Consider the following 21,472-nt stretch of genomic DNA (forward strand, 5'->3'; position numbering starts at 1 on the left):
GAATTTATACTGCATACTTTCCATATTATTATAATTTTTTTTTTTAATCGGCTCCACATAATGAGAATGAAGTTTCATACATACTTGTATAGGGTTAAAAATAGCAGTGATAAACATAAAATATTTACTTTTTTATATATTTATCCGGCAAATGAGAATCTAATTTTGTTGCCTATTGAACTACAAGTAAACATAACTCTTGATTAAAAGGGCTAAATACTAAAGCTCCTCTCGCCTGTCACCGGCGATAAAAGGATCGGATTCTACCTAGCGATTATAACTTGTGGTGGATGAGGTGTTGAATGCTTCACCATAACACCCATATTCTCCCTGATTGCCTTCACCCTGATGTTTAGGTCCATGTGATTTCTTATTTCCATCTGGACTCCTTTTGGATTTCTGCTGGCGAGTTTGTAGTGCTCGCGGCCGACATTTTACCAGGCACACAGCGACCGCCCACAACTGCTCACAATGGCTGATTTGGACAGTTTTTTTGCCAAGAAGGACAAGAAGAAGGTGAAGGGGAAGAAGTTCACCACCACTGACGAGATCGCCCGCCGCCTGGAGGAGACTGAGAAGAAGGAACAGCAGCAGGGGGTCAAGGCCAAGGTGGAGCCAATCAAAAAGCAGGAGGAGAATTCAGAGGATTCACCAGTGACCGAGGAGACATCACAGAAGGTGAGACATATTTGGTACTTCAGCCACAATGTATAGCACCTATCCACTTACTCAACAGCAGAATTTACATTATTTTTTCCAAACTAGCTTATGCATCACCTACTTAGCCTCCACCTGTCTTTATGGCATTGTAAGATGCCAACTTGTAGAGTGATTAGGTTTCTTCAAGTTTAATTCAGAAGTGACCTGTTCTTTTACCATGGAAGGTGGGATAAATAAGCTTGTGTTTGAATATCATAATGGGATTTGGTTTAGTAGTGTATGTATATAGTATTTGGTTTTGCTTGTGAAATGGTTTATGCTTCCAGTCAAGGTGAAGGTCATTGCTGTGGGCACTCATACAACTTGTGAACAGGTAGTTGGAGGCTTTGGAAATTTCCCAGAACATTGCTGCCCTGTGGGTCTACTTAGATCAGGTTAGGGACAAACTGCAGCAGAGATCCCATTAACAAAAGATGAATATTTTATGACAGGGATTGTCTTCCATAATTGTAAATATGTTTTTGACATCCAGATTCTGGAGAAGTATCACTTATGTTATTAAAGACTGTATAATTCATTCATGACACCCCAGTTCTGTGAAAATAACATGTTACTCAGAGGACGAAGTCAAGTTTGTTGACATCGACGGTGGAGTCCTAGAGAGGGCAGTGGGTTGATTCAGACCTGCAACTCATTCATTGCCAAATCATTCAGGTTAGTTAGGTTAGGTTAAATTAAGTGGTTGAATTAGGTTAAGTTACGTTAGGTTAGGAGGGACAAACAGTGACGGATTGACTTTGGAGCCAAATCAGCCTAAGAGTCCAACATGACAGATGGTCATTTGCCACAGTTTGCATGTAAAACTGGTGGTTTTATATTTGACACCAGTATCTTTAACCCCCTGATGCCAGGCTCCCTTCCCCCTTTCCCCTTCCCACAACTGGGCTTATTTTTTGCAATTTGAATTTCCCAAAAAATATATATAATTTTTTCTTAGCAATCATAAGTGATACAAAAAAACATGTACCTACCTTCTGCTGCCATTGTAGAGGTCATGGTGTCAGCTGGCTGTTGTATATCACCTGCATTCAGTGTGTGTATATATATATATATATATATATATATATATATATATATATATATATATATAGTTGGGTTGAAACAGGGATGTGTCATGTCTCCATGGTTGTTCAATCTGTACATGGATGGGGTAATAAAAGAGGTACAAGGTAGAGTAGTGGATGTTGGAGTGGCCCTGGTGAGAGAGGATAGTGTTTGGAAACTCCCTGTACTGTTGTTTGCAGATGATACTGTGTTGTTGAGTGAAGACAAAGGGGAGTTGCAAGGCTTGGTGGATGAGTTTGGGAGAGTGTGTAAGAAACGGAATCTAAAGGTGAATGTAGGGAAGAGTAAAGTGATGGTCTTTGAGAGAGAGGTGAAGTCAGTGAATGTACAGCTAGGTTGGATGGTGAGGAATTGGAAAATGTGAGTACATTTAAGTACTTGGGTAGTGTGATGAGTAGGGATGGAGGTTTGGAGGATGAAGTGCTTGAAAGGGTACAGCAGGGAAGAAAGGTTGCTGGTTCTTTGAAAGCAGTGATAAGAAACAGGGAAGTGAGCATGGAAGTGAAAAAGTTACTACATGACAGTATTGTGATACCAACTCTAACGTATGGAAGTGAAGCTTGGACGTTGTTGGAAGGCCACAAGTCAAGAGTGAGAGCAGTGGAAATGAGTTATTTAAGAGGAGCCTGTGGAGTCACATGGAGAGACAGGCTGATGAATGAGGATATAAAGGAGCGTTGTGGTGTGGATGTGGATGTGATAGGAAGCGTTATGAGGAACACACTGAGGTGGTTTGGCCATGTGGAGAGGATGGAGGGTGAAAGACTGATGAAGAGAGTGTATGTGAGTGAGGTGGAGGGGGGAAGAGGGAGGGAGAGGCCGAGGATGAGATGGAGAGATGGGGTGGAGAGGTATATGAGACAGGGGGGTGTGAGTTGGGAGCAGGGCAGTGAAATGGCGGGAGACAGGGCGACTTGGAGGCGATTTGTTTGTGGCCACCCCAAACGGGATTGAGGCATCTGGCAATAGATAGATAGATAGATAGATAGATATTGGTATATAATGTATATGTATATATGCAGTATATATATATACTGGTATATAATGTATATATATATATATATATATATATATATATATATATATATATATATGTAGATATATATATATATATATATATATATATATATATATATGTAGATATATATATATATATATATATATATATATATATATATTTAGATATATATATATATATATATATATATATATGTAGATATATATAGATATATATATATATATATATATCTATGTAGATATATATATATATATATATATATTTAGATATATATATATATATATATATATATATATCTATATATATTTATATATACTACTACAACTGTCTGGTGTATATCTCTACTAGTCCGTGAGTGACTGACAGCTGGCTGTACACATGTACTCTGCCCCTCATCCCCACCCTACTCGGTCCCTGCCTGCCTCTCCCCCTTCCTCCTCAGTCACTGCAGGTGGGCCTCCCAATCCCCCCTCCCTTTCTCTCTCTTTCCCAGGCAGCCTCTCCCTGTACCCTCAGGCACACGAGAGAACCTGCCACACTACCCTCAGTGAGTTGGGTGCGCTTTTAAGTTTGAACATGCCCCGGAAACATTAAAATGATCTCAGACTTGAACCAGCGCCTGTTGACCACACGTCCTCAGACATGAACCTGTTTCGGGAGTTTAAAATAACTGTACTTGTATCCAGAAATTTCTCAAGCTACCAAAATGATAATTACATTATACAGTAGAACCTCTCTCATTCGGACTATATGGGGGGAAGGGTTGTCTGAATTAGCAGATTGTCCGGACCATCAGGGTAATCTCCAGTTCATACCAAAAACTATCTACATATGGTATGTTTCTTAATTGACCATCAGGGTAATCTCCAGTTCATACCAAAAACTATCTACATATGGTATGTTTCTTAATTATTATCATATGTGGCATATGTCAACCCTACGTAACTGCAAAAGATGAAAGGATACTAAAATAACCAAACTAATCATGTACGATGTATTGCATAATTTACAGGTAAGGCCATGACAAGAAACTAGCCTACATTTTAAATTGTAGTATGTGACTAAGGCCCGTGTAGGCAAAAAAATAAATTAATTAATTAACTAATATTTGGAATAAAAATAAAACTTATGTAGGCAAAAAATACATTGTCATCTTTGACATATTGATAATGCCCATATGGGCAAGAAGCTAATGTTTGATGTACAAGTAAAGCACATTTAAGTACAAAAAATAACCTACAGTAATCACTAAACACTGCAGAATATTCTGACCCATTTTTGTGTAAGCAAACTCCTCCATTTAACACCTTTATTCATTGCAGAAGCTACACTTACATTAACCCTTTAAACGCAGATCGTCTCGTTTGTGACGCTCGGCAAAAAGGACATAACGGCGGATCGTCGCGTTTGCAATTCTAGTAAATTTTGAATAACCGCGGGCAAGCAGGCTCCAGCTGGTATTGTCTATCAGTACCACCACCCTTTAGCTACAATTAGCATACTTTACCTTTGTACTACTGACCTCAGTTGTTGCCAAGTATCGCGTTTTTCCCCCGTTCCCCCCCCACCACGGCCCGGCCAGCCTGGCTGTGATACATGGCAGCGCTCTGAGTGCTCAGAACTGTAAATCTGCGCTCTCCTGTCACAAGCAGTTTATGCTAATAGGAAACGCTTGTTTCCCCAGTTGTAACACTAGCTTTTTTTCTCACGGTTTTCCCCTGTTTAGCGTCTGTTTACCGCAGGCTTTCAAAGTGACATTATGGCGAGTTCTAGCTCTTCCGAGTCAGTGCAAGCGGCCGACAGGAACGAGAATAAAGTGGCGGGCGTAAGGCAGAATAAAAAGCGCGCCGTGGTGATCTTTTGGGAAGTACAGTAATATGATTGAAAATAATGTAGTATACATGTTTTTATCTGTGAAAATGGAAATGTTTGTTGAGTGACGGGAAGACTGCCGCCGCGGTGTATGTCGGCTGTACGCTCCGTTGATTTTAGCCTTATTTTCAGTGCTTATTGTACAAATACGGATTCCAAACTACCTTTACGTTGTAGTATAAAGTTTACTGTGACAGAATGAGGCTGTGGTAGAGGGGAAACCGGTTTGCTGGTGGTGTGAAAGTGAAGATTTGGTTACCCAACTTTGCAAGTCTCCACAAGTCCTTGGGTAGTCCACGAAGGCTCAACACCTGTCTCTGGAGAAAGCTGAATGTAAGTACTATCTGCCATACCAAGTATAATGTTCTAGGGTTAATCTCTTGATTTTTGGCTAATATTTTCCTACAGGTACTCAGACCGCGATACAACCCCGCCACTCGGGGGGGGGTCGACTGTTCACGGCCGCGTTTAAGGGGTTAAGGGGCATGGTAAGGAGGATTAACTTTTGAAATACAGTGTAAAAATATAAATGGTTGGTGAACTAGTTCATGGAACGAATGCTAGCGTGTGTATAAACAAGCGCCTATGTTGCGACCTGGTGTGATCCGAGACTAAATGAATGACGATCGCTTTCCACGCCGATACTGAAAATGACTTTAGAATTACTTTCAACGTATTTTTGGAGCTTATTATTTTTAAATTTTGTCCGAATTAACAGAAGTCCGGATTAAAGGGGTCCAGACCAAAGAGGTTCTACTGTAGTTTATTGAAAAGATAATACTATTGTATAGTTTATGCATAGGAGCTATTGTAAATTTTATGTATGGGAGCTTTACTCAAGTTTTTATTTACCTTTAAAACTGGTCATTTGATACCCACAAGGGTAATAATACCATATACCAAGGCTAAGATGTTGATCTTCTTACGATGCTTGTATGGCAACCTGTCTGTTAGTAAATTGTATATACTGTACTTGGTTTTACTAGCATTAAATGGGACAAGGTTATTTTGTCCCCATTCATTGATCTTAGATAAGTGTTGATTTATGGAGATGGCTGTACTGATTGAGAGTTAGAGATATCAGGCTTTGTAAAATTGTGTTTGTGTGTGAACGAACTGTGAAGAGTTGAGTCATCTGCATATGAACGGAAGGGATTGTGGGTGACGGATAAGAGATTATTAATATGAACCAGGAACAAGGTTGGCGCCAGAACTGATCCCTGTGGCATGCCTGCTTTAATTGAGTGGAAATTGGAATATACATCATCTACTTTTACTCTTATTTTTCTGTCACTGAGATATGAGGAAAGGAGGGGAACAAAAGACATTAGGCCATAGAATACCAGATAATCCTGCCCATCTCTTGGATCTCTTCATGACATATAATCCAGACCAATACATAATAGAAATAATGTCACCACTTGGATCCTCTGACCACAATCTCATAAAAGCCTCATTAGTTAGCCTCCCCAAACCTCCCCGTTGTGAACCTGTCATGGTGACCCGATGGCACTTTGACAGGGCAAACCGTGATGGATTTAGAAATTATCTTGCTTACATTCCATGGCAGTCTTTCTTCTCTAGTGATGTCAGTTCTATCCAGTCCCACATTAATGACGTAATACTATCTGGTATGGATTTATTCATACCAAGTTAGCAGTTCACTAAAAGATCAAACTCTCCAAAATGGTTTGATAGCAACTGTGCCAGAGCAACGGCCCAGAAGTCTATCTATCTATCTATTGCCAGATGCCTCAGTCCCGTTCAGGGTGGCCACAAACAAATCGCCTCCACGTCGCCCTATCCCCCACCGTTTCACTGCCCCGTTCCCAACTCACACCCCCCTCTCTTATATACGTCTCCACCCCATCTCTCCATCTCATCCTCGGCCTCCCCCTCCCTCTTCCCCCCTCCACCTCACTCACATACACTCGCTTCGTCAGTCTTTCACCCTCCATCCTCTCCACATGGCCAAACCACCTCAGTGTGTTGCTCATAACGCTTCCTATCACATCCACACCACAACGCTCCTTTATATCCTTATTTGTCACCCTGTCTCTCCATGTGACTCCACAGGCTCCTCTTAAATAACTTATTTCCACTGCTCTCACTCTTGACTTGTGTCCTTCCAGCAACGTCCAAGCTTCACTTCCATACGTTTAGAGTTGGTATCACAATACTGTCATGTAGTAACTTTTTCACTTCCATGCTCACTTCCCTGTTTCTTATCACTGCTTTCAAAGAACCAGCAACCTTTCTTCCCTGCTGTACCCTTTCAAGCACTTCACCCTCCAAACCTCCATCCTTACTCATCACACTACCCAAGTACTTAAACTTTCTCACATTTTCCAATTCCTCACTATCCAACCTCGCTGTACATTCACTGACTTCTCAAAGACCATCACTTTACTCTTCCCTACATTCACCTTTAGATACCATTTCTTACACTCCCAAACTCATCCACCAAGCCTTGCAGCTCCCCTTCGTCTTCACTCAACAACACAGTATCATCTGCAAACAACAGTACAGGGAGTTTCCAAACACTATCCTCTCTCACTAGGGCCACTCCAACATCCACCACCCTACCTTGTACCTCTTTTATTACCCCATCCATGTACAGATTGAACAACCATGGAGACATGACACATCCCTGTTTCAACCCAACCTTCAAATAGAAAAATTCACTCAGTTCACCATCCACATGCACAGCAACCTTAGCACCATCATACATACTCTTCACAGCATTCAACAACTTCCCATCTACTCCATATATTCTTAATACTTTCTACAATCCTTGTCTATCCACCCTGTCATATGCTTTCTTCAAATCCATGAAGGCTGCATACAACTTCTTTCCCTTCTCTAGAAACTTTCCCACTAAAGATCTAAGAATGAATATCTGATCTACAGTACACAACCTCTTCCCTTCCTAAAGCCTCCCTGTTCTTCTCCAACTAATTCCTCTGTTCTTTCTCTAACTGTCAGTAAGTATCCTACCACACACTTTTCCTGTTACACTAAGAAGACAAATGTCCCTATGATTACCACACACTTCTTTTTCCCCTTTTTCTTTGTACAAGGGAATAATTATACCTGACCTCCAATCCTCCGGGACTCTACCTTCCTCCCTGGCCAATCTGCACATTTTCCACATCCATTCTACTACTGTCTCTCCCCCATGCTTCAGCATTTCACCACACACTCCATCAATTCCTGGGGCTTTCCCCGATTTGACTTTCTTCATGGCTTCCACAACTTGTATCCTACTGATTTCTTCCTGTCTTCTCACCTCTCTCCTTCTCCCAGCCATTCCCCAGCCACTTATTCTCGCATTACTTCCATCCTGTATGTTCAACAATTCCTGAACGTGTTCTCTCCATCTGTTCACTTTTTCTCCTTTCTCCACTAGTAATCTACCATTTTTATCTTTCAATCCCCTACTAACTTCACTGCCACCCTGTCTTACTCTCTTCACCTCTTTTTCTTACAGTCCCTCCACTTCACACTTTAATTCCTTCCAAATTCCTCATCCACTCTCTTCTTACACTCTCTTACTAATTTTTTCACCTCTTTCTTCCTTTCTACATATAACTCTCTTCTGCCTGTCAATTTCTTCCACACCCCTATTTCTCATCCATTCATTGTATGCTTTCTTCTTTTGTGCCACAGCCTGTCTCACCTCTTCATTCCACCATGCTGTTCCTTGCACCCCATTCCGTCTTCTCTTCACCCCACACATCACATCATGCTGCACATATTTCTTCTGTGAATATCTTGTACACACCTTCTACGTCCCCCATCTGCTCCAATTCATATTTACCCAATCGTTCCTCTACTTCTCTCTTATATTCTGCCTTTTTCTCATCCTCTTATAACCTTCCCACTCTCCTTGCATCTACACCTTCCTCCTGTCCTTCCCTTTTTCTATTTCTCCAGCTTACTTGGATCTTGATTCTGGCCGCCACCAAATAATGATCAGAAAGTCCACTCCCCCAACCTGTATAAGCTCTTGCATCCATTACACATTTTTGCATCCTTTCATCCACACACATATAATCAATCATTGCCTTCCTTTCATTCAGTTCACCACCCACTCTTCTCATCATTCACCATGTATACCTCTGGATCATTTTGTGCCGGAAGAGGGTATTGGCTATCACCAACTTCCTCCCGGCACAAATGTCCACTAACGCACTGCTATTCTCATCTATCTCAGCAGGCACACCCCACTCACCAACTACTCCATCCACCTTCACATTCCCTACTTTACCATTCGTATCACCAGTCAAAAACACTCTCTCATTCCTTCCAAACTTTTCCATGCACACTTCCACATTTGTCCAGAACTCTTCTCTCACTCTGCTTGCACGATCTTGTGTTGGCGCATACATGCACACAATCGCCCACATTTGTATTCCAACTTTCAATCTTACCCACATAATCCGTGAGCCAACTGATCCATACTCTTTTATGTTCTTCTTCCATCTTTTACTCACAACAATACACACTCCTTCTTTTGCCCTCTCATTCTCACCTACTCCTGCACGTGTACCCCATCCATGCTCCCATTCTCTCACACTCTCTCCTCTCCATTTAGTTTCAGTTACTTCACATACATCCACTTTTGCTTCCTCAATTAGCTGGACAATCTCTCTCTCTTTCACCTCATCATTCGCACCCCTTATATTCCATGTCGCGATCCGTACCATGTCCTTTGTCCAGTCCTTGGTCATCTTTTGGTCAGTCCTTGTCTGAGGCTGCTTGTTCGTCTTTTTAGTTAGCTGTTTTCCAGGGAGGGGCACTAACCCTCTGCCAAGTGAGTAATGAAATAAGTAATTCTTCTCTAGGAGTGAAATCGTCAGCTGCAAATATGTATGAGGTTCAGAGTAAGGCAGGTGGCAAACTCGATGGTGGCAAAATCTCTGGATACCGTATGTTTTTAAAGGTTATATGATACTTGCTTCTCTGGTGTTTTGTAATTGATTAGTAGTTTTTGTTCTTATTGTGTTTTTGTTGTCATTATAGCCTCTGGTTCACCTGTGGTGAATCCAGTGAACTGCAGGCCAGAGTTAACCTCACCACTTCTTGTGCATCCTTTAGGGGGATGGGAAGGAAGGTGAGGGAAGTTTGTGACTGATGTTGTGATGATATTTGTTTTCCAGGCTGAGGAGGAGGAATGGAATGATTTCAAAGATGAGGCAGACCGTGACCTGACAGACCTAAAGATCTCCAAACTACAGATAGAAGATGAGGAGGAAGGAGGGGGAGGGTCAGCAGATGATGATGGAGAAAAGGAAGGACGGGGAGACAGAAAGGATGGAGTGTGGAAGACAGAGCAGACACAGGCACCTCCAGCGACTGTAGTGGTAAGTGGAGAGGGGGGGTGGATTACAAGGAAAAGTTAGTACAGTCCTGTATCTGAAAGGTCTTGCGGTCCATAACGAGGAGATACCGTAGTTTTTACTGTATATGCTTGGGAGTGCATATCCAATTCTCCCTCATTTAGTGTGAGTATGATCTCATATGCTTCTCATGGGGCAGTGTAGGTTTAGATGATGGGTGGATGGATGGAAGATCCCTTTAAGGTTTCTTTTAGACTGCTCTACTGTAATACTATTAACAACACAACATCTTTGGGGGCATCTTTTTCAGGTGGAGCAGATCTTGGACGTTAAAAAATTGTCACAAATGTTGGTATCAAATCTTTTCAATTCCAGCTTCCAACCATGGTTGTGTGTTGAGACTAAACAACTTTCTGTGGTCAAGATTGTCAGACCCATTCAGTACTTTAAACACTTCCATAAGCTGACCCCATACACTGTGAATATCTAGTGAAAATAGTCTCAGAGCCCACAGGCAGTCCCGATGCCACTCAGGGGAAAACGAGTTAGGTTACCCTTGCCTTAAATGTAGGAACTGGTATCCTAGCTCTGTTCCCCTCTTACTATCTGGACCCTGTCTCACCTCATCCATAGGTGGGAAAAAGAGCTCTGGATTACTTACAGGCCTACCCCGATGTTGGCAGTACCAGTGGGAGTGTTCGATCAGCAAGTATGTCGGATATCGAAGCAATTTTCTCCATAAGATACTGCAGAATAGCCAGAGATGCATTCCAGGCCCAAACCCAAACCCTCATACCTTGCTCAATCAATAGAGACTGACACAGAAACACCATAGGTAATGTTATTATCCTCATAAACAGTATCACTTCTAAAAAATGGGACATCAAACATCACATGCAAGAAGGTAAGGCAATGAGACGTGCAGTGTTGAGATGCTTCAGGGTAGCTGGCAGCCCACCAAGTGGGGGTGGGGGAAAGTGGGGGGATGAAGAGGGAAACAAATAGGGGTGGGGGAGGGCAGGGGGATGAGGAGGGAGACAAGCAGGGGTGGGGGGTTCTAGAGGGAGACAAGTGGGGGTGGGAGGATGGGTTGGGAGACAAGCATGGGTAGAGGAGAGTGGGGGGATGGTGGAGAGAGGCAAGAAAGCCATATTGCCATATTCCCTCCCCCCCCACACACACACAGGGATGGGGGAAGGTGGAGAGATGGGGAGGGAGATAACCAGGGCTGGGGGAGGGAGACACGCCTGGCAGTGCTGAGTGTGACGGGAGATGGAGGAGGAACCGGGGAGGGGGGAGAAGAGAGGGGATGGAGGGAGGACCCGGAGAGCCCCATGCCCCACCACATACATCTTCAGACGCATTGATTTCAAGCCTAGAGGGTCGAGTGTTCGGACTAGCAAATTGACGGTTGTTCAGATTGTGGGAATGTTCCCCCATTTCTTTTGTTCGGTCTAGTGAATCATCGGTGTGCGATGCACCGAATCTTAGGGTATGTCTGTATTATTATTTTCCTTTTCGTGCTGCCTACAGGTGACTTTACAGTGCCTCTTCTGTCTTCCTTTCCTTCATTCTTTCCCCTTCCTTCTGCCTGTGGGTGACTGTACACTGAGTAGCAAGCCAAATGGTACAGGAAACCATTTACACTGCTGGGTGGTAACCATATAACCAAATTATGGCGCCTGGTGGTTTAGTGGGCAGTTGAGGCGCTCCAGTAGGATTGAATTGGTGTAGATTTGTATCTAAGGGGTGGTTGGGGTTTATTGCTCTCGTAATGCGACTCAGGGATGAGTGAGGCTGGTCAGTCTCATCTTAAATATCAGGACCAACTTGCCTACCCCCGGGTTCCCATGCTCCTCATGGGGCGACATAAGATTGGATGATGAATGGATAGATTATTGTTATTTTCAGTGAATTTCAACAGATTTTATGTATTCACCTGTGTCTGTCTGTGTACAAGATATCTCAGAGTTATCATATTTCTGTGAAATATAGTGGATAGGTCGGCAGTGGGTGAAGGAAGAGTCAGTGAGATTTTGAGGTGGATTTGGATTCAGCTACAGGAATAAACTATACATTTTATTAGTGTTGGTGTAGTTGTACGCTCACAGAAATGTGTAACAAAGGACACTAAAGCAAATTGACTGAGACCATAAAAATACGGTATAATATTCATTTGGTAGAAAAATTACAGTAGTAAATCATACATCTTTTTGGCATTGGTGGAGGTATGCTTTCTGAATGCATTCTAATTGTTGTTATTATTATTATTATTAACCCAACTTCAGGCTCCAGCTGCAGAACCTGAGGAGAAAAGCAGCAGAAGTCAGGGTTCCTCTTCCTACGTCCCACCACACATGCGTAACATGACCCCCTCACCACTTCCAAAATCAAGTAAGTTAGACTCAGGATAATCAGGTCCAGCTCTGCATATAACCAGTGGATCACACAGTTTTTCTTATTTAATTCAGGCCTTTTAAATCTGACTCCACCTTAGATGTGAAACCATCTGCTCCTACTTATTTGTATATATTTATTTATTTATACTTAGATGTACTTCACATATACCAGAAGGATAAAAACATTCCATCAACTGTAAAGGTTAAGAGGGATGCTAGAACCTTTTTATGTACTTCTTGAACTGTCTGATCCTGTTGATTTGTATTTTTCTTTATAGATGTACAGTAAACCTCAATTATCCAACCTAATAGAGCCAGAGGCATGGCCAGATATGAACAAAATCCAGATACAGAGCAATATCCAGTACTGTACCTATATCCAGCCTACTGCTAACACATTCTATCCATTTCTCCTTTCTCTGAAATCTCCATTCTTGGAGATTTCAATGTTCACCACCACCTTTGGCTCTCCTCTCCTTTCACTGATCCACCTGGTGAACAAGCCCACACCTTTCCTATCCTCAATGACCTAGAGCAGCTTGTACAGCACCCTACCCGTATCCCTGACCGCCTTGGAGAGAGCTCCAACATACTTGACCTCTTCCTTACAACTAATCCTTCTGCTTACACTGTTAATCTTTTCTCTCCGTTGGGCTCCTCTGATCACAACCTTATCACCTTAACCTGTCCTATCACTCCGGTACAGCCTGTGGACCCTCCAGGGAAACGTTGTCTGTGGCATTTTGGAGACGCGAATTGGGAAGCCCTCAGGCAGTACTTCTTTGATTTTCCCTGGAATGATTATTGCTTCCATGGCTGGGAGCCATCTGAGTGTGCCTTGCGCATTACGGAGGTTATTCTCTCGGGCATGGAAGCATACATTCCTTGCTCATATCCTTTGACTAACGCAAGAAGCCTTGGTTTAACCCTTTAACTGCGGGCATTGTTTTGCCCCGACTGGCCTCTCCCGTGGGGGTTCCAGCCAAAATGTAAACAAACTTTAAACCTTTATAACTCTGCACAGAATAAATCTAGAGCGAAAAATAAGGTACCATTAGAAAGTACTAACCTTCGGCTTTGCAATGATGTAGGTTTCATGATTTCGTTGACTATCACTGGATGGGCAGTGCCATCAGAAGAGAGCGATCTAAAATCACTATTTTTCGCTCACACACCATTACCTTCGCTCACACGCCATTACCAAATGCCAACCTCATTCTGATATTAATACTACAAACATATATGAACACTGCACATACGATAAACACCCACTCTGTGTTCACTGAGGCAGGTAAAAGGCACTGTAATTGCCCGCACTTCACTGCCATATCAGCGGTGTTGTAATCACTATTTTTCGCTCACACACCATTACCAAATGCCAACCTCATTCTGATAGTAATACTATAAACATATATGAACACTGCACATATGATAAACACCCACTCACTGAGGCAGGTAAAAGGTACTGTAATTGCTTGCACTTCACTGCCACATCAGCAGTGTTGTCACTCACACAGCTGAACAGATACTGATGCGTGTTTGGTCCGGGGTGGGGTGAGGGGCCCAGGGGGTGGGAGGTGGGGGCCTGGGGGGGGAAGGAGGGAGGTGGGGGTTGGCTGGAGTGAAAGAACTTAATAGCTACTCTCCCTTGAAACAATTGGCGCACGGAAAAAACGCGTGGTATGCAAAATATTCACAAACATTTGAGAATGACATCCGCGGTTTGGTCCAGTTTTTGCAATGTCATTCTGGGATGACACCCGCGGTTAAAGGGTTAATCACGCTTGTTCTAATGCTGTCCGCAACAAGGAGAGGGCCTACAAAAGGTACCGGAGCCAACCCACCCCTGAATCACGTCATCTTTACGTTTCTGCCCGGAATCATGCTAAGTTTGTTCTTCGCTCTGCTAAAAATAATTTCATCCGTACTAAATGCTCTCAACTCTCCAACTCGAATTCTTCCCGCTCCTTCTGGCACCTTGCCAGAAACCTTTCTAACAACTTTACCTCATCATCCTTCCCTCCTCTTTTCTACTCTGATGGTTCTGTAGCTATTTCTTCTACTGATAAAGCAAATCTCTTCGCTCAGACTTTCTCCTCCAATTCCACCTTAGACGATTCCGGTGCTGTTCCTCCATCACTTCCCCCCTCTGACTTCCTCATGGCTAACATTAAAATTTCTTCAGCTGATGTATTTTCTGCCATTGCTGGCCTCAGTACTAATAAGGCATATGGGCCTGATGGGGTCCCTCCTGTTGTTCTCAAGAACTGTGCTTACACCCTGCCTAGGCAAACTCTTTCGCCTTTGTCTGTCAACTTGTACCATTCCTTCTTGCTGGAAGTTTGCTCTCATTCAGCCATTCCCAAAGAAAGGTGACCATTCCCAACCCTCTAACTATCGTCCAATTGTTTTAACATCCTGTATCTCAAAAGTTTTTGAGTCTATTCTTAATAGAAAAATTTTAAAGCATCTTTCCTATCACAACCTTCTTTCTGATCGTCAGTATGGGTTCCGTCAGGGACGCTCCACTGGTGATCTTCTCACCTACCTTTCAGACTCCTGGTCATCCTCCTTTCGGGACTTTGGCGAAAGCTTTGCCATTGCACTTGACATCTCAAAGGCTTTCAATTGAGTCTGGCATAAATCTTTAATTTCCAAACTGCCCTCTTACGGTTTCTATCCTTCTATCTGTGCCTTCATCTCTAACTTCCTTTCTGGTCGTTCTATAGCAGCTGTTGTAGACGGCTATCGTTCTTCTCCTAGATCTGTTAACAGTGGTGTTCCTCAGGGCTCTGTCCTATCACCAACTCTCTTCCTTTTATTCATCAGTGACCTTCTAAGCTGTACATCTAACCCTATCCACTCATACGCTGATGACTCCACCCTTCACCTTTCCATTCAATTCTCACAACGTCCATCTCAGCAGTTACTTCAACAGGCAAGGGATGAGGCTATGGCACACCTAATGTCTGACTTGGCTCGTATCTCTGACTGGGGTAAAAATAATCTGGTTGTTTTTAATACATCAAAGACTCAGTTTTTGCACCTATCAACCCGACAAAATCGTCCACAGGTATACCCACTTATGTTTAATAATACTCAACTTAATCCTGCATCATCGTTGAACATGCTTGGGGTTTCATTTGCTCGGGACTTGTCTTGGAAAGATCATATTACATCTCTTGTAAAATCTGCTGTGTTCCTGGTTTCACCTCCATATTCTTGGCTTTGAACCTCAGAGACTTCTGCTGATAAAAACAGTTCCTCATCTGACACTTCTCATAATTCAGCAATTGCTGGATCATCTTCAGTATACAGTAACTGTCAGTCCTCTCCATATGGATACAAGTTTATGAATTAGTAGTAATCACTCATCAGCATTTAATTTAGCTCCTGCTGCAAGAAATATATTATTTGAACTGATGGAACAATTACTCCACCAGATATGCCAGTATTACCCAATCTTGGAGAAAGACTGATAAGTCTATACATTATGAGTTATCAGCTAACTCTTTATGGATAAAAGTTATCATATAGAATCCATAGAATGCATGGGGTATACAGGTTTGATCCAAGCAGGCTGTCCAGGTGCTACACACACACTTCTTTCTCAGTACAGTTTTCAGTCTTTGTAAAATCCATATTTCTTTTCGCCTGTCAGCAATATGCAGCATAGTGAACTCAAAATTTATTTCAGTCTAAACCTATCACCATAACGAACACAGTCAGTATTAGGCAAAAGCGTTCAAAAAGTGTTCTTTTTCTTTTCTGGGGGAAAAAAATGTGCCGATTTTATCCCATTGATACAATAATACCCCATCATACATTATATACAAAGCAATGAACCAGTCTGATATATTTATTTTTGGTTGGTGGGGGCACCCGCCATCCACTCATTCATTGCAGTGCTGCATTTAGGTGACTGCACTGCGTGTCAGGCAGAATGGGTTCTTGTAGCCCATGAAATCTTTACCACATTGGATGGTGTATAACCAAATGGATACCTAGTGGTGTAGTGGGTTAAGGTACTCCAACCAGATGTTGTGGGTTTCAATCCAAGGACTGTTTTGGGATAATTACTTAGATAATGCCAATTAGGTGAGCAGTAGGTGTAGATAAGCTTCCTCTGTTGCGAGCTTTAGCATTCAGATAATGGCCAGAGAATATCTGGCTGTTTACTGTTACTGTGTGTTAATTTTTATAACCGTTCTGTACAGGATCGTTAGTGTATTCTTCCTCTCTCTCCACAGCTCCTCGGCGTCATCGGACAGCCCCAGATATCAACAATGAGATGGCATTCCCTTCCCTCTCTGATGCCCAGGCATCAAACCCCATGGGCGCGTGGGGCAAGAAAAAGTTTAAGTCAGTTCCTTCTTGTTGTTGTCTGTTAAGGATCTGTAACTCCTTCATAGTTTAAGTGATGTGTGAATGAATTTGTGACTACATTTCAATGGACACTATTGATAGAACTACTATTTATGGTGGATTAGCAGCTTACCTTCTGTTAATATTTCTTGTGATTAATTAGAAGGTTGTTTCAGTTAGAATTTTTCACCAGTCTTGAGTCCCAGAATCATGTTTCACTTTAAGGTGTTTTACTTGAAGTTGTCTTTTTGGCCTGCACACATGCTAGTCTTACACTTTATATTATACCGTATATAAATACCCCTCTCTCCCCATCATTCTGTATGACTATCATCTGAGCACACACTTTTCAACTTTTCATCAAGAGTCACTGTAGCTTTCACCAACCAGTGCATTTCTTATCCAGTCTGGTCACTGCAACCTGTATGTATCCTTGAACTGCCTCATTTCTTAACTTTTCAGACTTCCTTACCACTGTCTCACTCTCATACATTCATGTGGGCATTTAGACTCACCTTTATACAGTAATCTGAAGGAGATTGTCCCATTTCATTGAGTACATTAGTGATACTGTAGTTGTACTTTTCAGCTTTCATTATCAATCTCATTAACATCCAGACTTCTTTTAACACCCAATTTCTTATTTTATAATCCCACCCACTCCATTGCTTAGTGTTAAATGGTCTGTTATGATGGTAAGTCTTCATATGCATCATTGCCACCACCACCTTCAGACCCTTGCTTCCTCTTGGGAGTGCTTTGAGAGGTGATGACCATGACTGATTAGTTTCAGACAATTTTGTCTGGATTATGGGAGGTTGGACTTTTTAGCTGGCAGAGTGCCACTCAGAGGCATCTGGTCACTTAATTTAAATGTCAGGACTGAGTAGTGAGTTGCCTAGCCCCAGGCACCTACACTTTTGTTTATACGGGGTAAAATGGGATTGGATATTGTTGTTGTTGCATATTTCTTTGGTCTTATCACCACTCAAAACTGCATTGTCCCAAATATCAGAAACTTCACCAACAGCATCCCTCAAAGATCTGTTTTGTCCCTTACACTCTTTAACCTATACATGCATGACATACCCACACACCACAGATACACGTACTGTAGCTTCCTATGGAGACGACAGAACACTTACATGTACAGTTGTACACACCAAAACGCAAACACAGCTGCACACATCCTCCAACCTTACCTCAACACACGACACGAATGGTTCACCACAGACAGACTCAATATAGCCCCAGCCAAATCTACAGTGACCCTTCTTGCAGACTGGACAGCAGAACATAGCCACATTTCACACCTCACCATAAAAAACACCCCCGTACCACACATACACACATCCAAAATCCATGGTGTAACACACAGTACATAAGTGTCATTTAAACAACACATCACAAACATTAAAAATAAATTAACATCAAGATTCAGTGTCCTCAATGCCCTAAGGTCACTTGCCCATACAACATTCAGACACAACAAAGAAACCACCACCACAGTATTCAAACAATATATATGTTCAGTGATGAATTATTCAGGCCCTGCTTGGGCTTCTAACCTCACTAAAACATACTACAGTGAGTCCTTGATAAACAAAAACCCGAAGTACAAATTTTCGATGTTACGGAAGCGATTAATATAGGCCAAATTCCACAATACAAAAGTATCTGTCTCAGTGATATGAAAAGTGATACAAAAGGAAATAAGAAAAATCCAAAATGCGCACTCGCTTTTGGCGAGGAAACGAACTAACCCCTCTCTGGTAAACAGTTTTTCACACATACTGTACTTCTCAGTTGAGTCCACAGTTTCAGGACAATTCGTCATCAAGTCGATTCCCCATCATTTATTTACATATGAGTTTATTGAGCAAGTATATTAGTTTTCGATTTATATGAGTTATAAAGGTGATGGTGGTTTATTCTTTGTATCGGAGGGATGGGGTGGAGAGGTATATGAGAGAGGGGGGTGTGAGTTGGGAGCTGGGCAGTGAAATGGTGGGGACAGGGCGACATGGAGGCGATTTGTTTGTGGCCACCCCGAACGGGATTGAGGGGTCTGGCAGTAGATAGATAGATAATAAATGTAAAATATGGCATCAAATGGTTGGTATTAACGGAAAAAAATATAAATACAGTAATCACTCTAATATCCGGACGCCCAATATCCGAACATCCCCACTATCCGAACATAAGAATGTTTCATACTGTACTTTTTTCCATACTATACTTACCTCATTTCACTCTTTAATGTCCTTTATTGGTGTGAATAGGGTGTTAGGAGCTATGCATGTGCAGTAGGAAGGTGTTTTTCTGAGTTAGGCTAGGTTAGGGTCCATAAGTACCAGTCCAGGAGCCAGTCACCAGAATGTTTATTATTGTATGAACCTACTTCTAAACCCTCATTTTATGTTTCTTTTGCATTTATTTCAGTCATTTATGTGCCTTATTGGTGTGATTTGGGTCTTAAATAGGTGCTATGCATGTCCAGAGGAAGTTGTATAGGTGTTTCTCTGAGTTAGGGTCCATAAGTACAAGTCCATAAGTTGGGGCCCAATATCCGGACAGAACCAATATCCGGACCTACCTATGGCTCTATTACGTCGGATATTGGAGTGATTACTGTATATTGAAACGTGAATCAGGTGACATACAACGTTTCATTTCATCGTTTAACATAGGGCTACGTATGAGACATTGGCATTTATATAAAGTGAACGATCGACATACTCTAAAACGAAACGAATAATCTTCATATAACGTCTACTAAAACGAAACGAATAATCTTCATATAACGTCTACATTCTCAGCTAATCAATCAGTCTCAACCGACTGCATCCAAAAATTACAATAAAAAATATTTAGGACAGCTATGGGAGACGTCAGATTATAATTCAAAGTTGACTACAGCGAGGCAGAAGCAAGTTAATTATTGACTACAAGTTCAAATTATAAATAATATCCAAAGCCTACGCTGTTGAATGAACATAGACCTTGATAGTTCCCCGTGAAATTAGTTATTTTAGTATTAATCAATTAATATTAAGTATATTTATAGAATGATGGGGAATCATCTTGGGTACGAATTGTCCTGACGGGGAATTGTCCATGTTTTGAGGGCGAATTGACTCCATGGCGAATTGTCCCGGAACCGAGCCATGTCCCTCCTCGCAGCTTTGCTGTACACAAGGATATTTTCGCAGCTCTACATCTTTTTGTACTGTTTAGACATGCCTCCCAAGCGCCCTGCATAATCTCCAGCATCAGGGGAGCCCTCTGCAAAGAAGCAGCAGCACCGTACTCTAACTCTGGAGAGGAAATTGTAAATTATAAGACGCTACAGGAAGAGGCAGGGAGTCATGGAGATTGGGCGTGCTTTAGGCCTTGCAGCTTTCACCATTGGGACTGTGACCAAAAGAAAGGAGATGTAAAAGAAAATGGCCACTTCGTTACCTTACATCTACTGGTATTACTTCTACAGGTATTACTTACTTCAAAATAGGAAGGGTAAAGTTTAGGTGGGGGGTCCGAGGGGGTCCTGGGATGCATACCCCCATTTCTGTGTATATTTCAGTGGGGAAAATCGTTTCAATATATGAAATTTCAGATTACGAAAGTTTTTTTTTTGTTCCTATCCCTTTCATATATTGAGGACTCACTTTACAACACCCTACAGACCATACAGAACAATCACAGGCAGCACAGCTGCTACACTTACAGACCACCTATACCAAGAAACCAAAGTCCTCAAAGTCAAGGATCATCTAGGTATGAGAGGCACACAAATTCTTGCCACAGCCTCCACAAACCCACACCATCCACTACACCGCACAGCTGCACATCCACACACACCAAGGAGCGTCAAAACAACACCCACCAAACGATATACAAAAATACTGTCATCTCTTCCCCTCGCCCACCTCAAACCAGCTTCCAGAAGCATATCCATACTCATATCACTCGCCGCACCATTGAGTCACTCAAAGACAACACACAGCTGCATGCACGGCCTCCTTATATCCACCCTTCTGAATCCTATCTCCCTTGTGAGGACAGGGTCCACCTGGCCAGGCTGACACTTAAAGACAACACACAGCTGCATGCGCAGCCTCCTGATATCCGCCCTCCTGAATCCTACCTCCCTTGTGAGGACAGAGTCCACCTGAATATGATGAGAGGTGGGCATCATCCAGTCCTCTTAAGTTATCTTGAGGTTGGATGACTCAGTTGCTGATGCCTGTCCAGGATTCAACACAGCACCCCATTCTGTTAAGCTCATTACATGGAGGACTGCATTGCACACAATTGCCTGTGCCAACAACACAACATACACTCCTTGAGAACTCTGTGGGAAAGCCCGGTCTCAGCCGTGGCATTCTTTAGGGACTCGGGGCTGTTCGGCAAGACTGCCCAGGGAATAACTACTGCTTTGTCACTCTAATCACTACAGGTTCCCTTTCCCATGTACTCCTCTCTCCTACAACTAAAAGCTTCTCTTCATCATTGACCCCTCTCTGCCACTATTCCAATACACTTTTCCTCATCTACTCCCTCCCACCGCTCCAGTCCTCTCCATCACTGCTTTCTTCCTCCATGTCAAACTTCCATCCCTCCACAAAAAGCATCCATCTCCCCTCAGGAAGCCTCCATCCCTTGACCAGAAGCTTCCATTCCTTGATAAA

At 42.4% G+C, this 21,472-nt stretch overlaps 1 protein-coding gene across 1 annotated transcript in view; it reads left to right on the forward strand.

Annotated features, from left to right (window-relative positions):
* Positions 1–345: 345 nt before the first annotated feature.
* The window catches only part of LOC145415950 (protein CDV3 homolog), a 29,472-nt gene continuing 8,345 nt past the window's right edge, over positions 346–21,472 (forward strand). Inside the window, exons 1-4 of the mRNA XM_080285054.1 lie at positions 346–678; positions 9,838–10,041; positions 12,306–12,411; positions 16,667–16,778. Of these exons, the coding sequence (XP_080141180.1) occupies positions 472–678; positions 9,838–10,041; positions 12,306–12,411; positions 16,667–16,778 (629 nt within the window). The 5' untranslated portion in view covers positions 346–471. The remainder of the gene's footprint in view (positions 679–9,837; positions 10,042–12,305; positions 12,412–16,666; positions 16,779–21,472) is intronic.

The sequence above is a fragment of the Coenobita brevimanus genome, chromosome 104 (genome assembly GCF_032717465.1).
Source record: "Coenobita brevimanus isolate Jiangsu-jjx chromosome 104, ASM3271746v2, whole genome shotgun sequence".
NCBI lineage: Eukaryota > Metazoa > Arthropoda > Malacostraca > Decapoda > Coenobitidae > Coenobita > Coenobita brevimanus.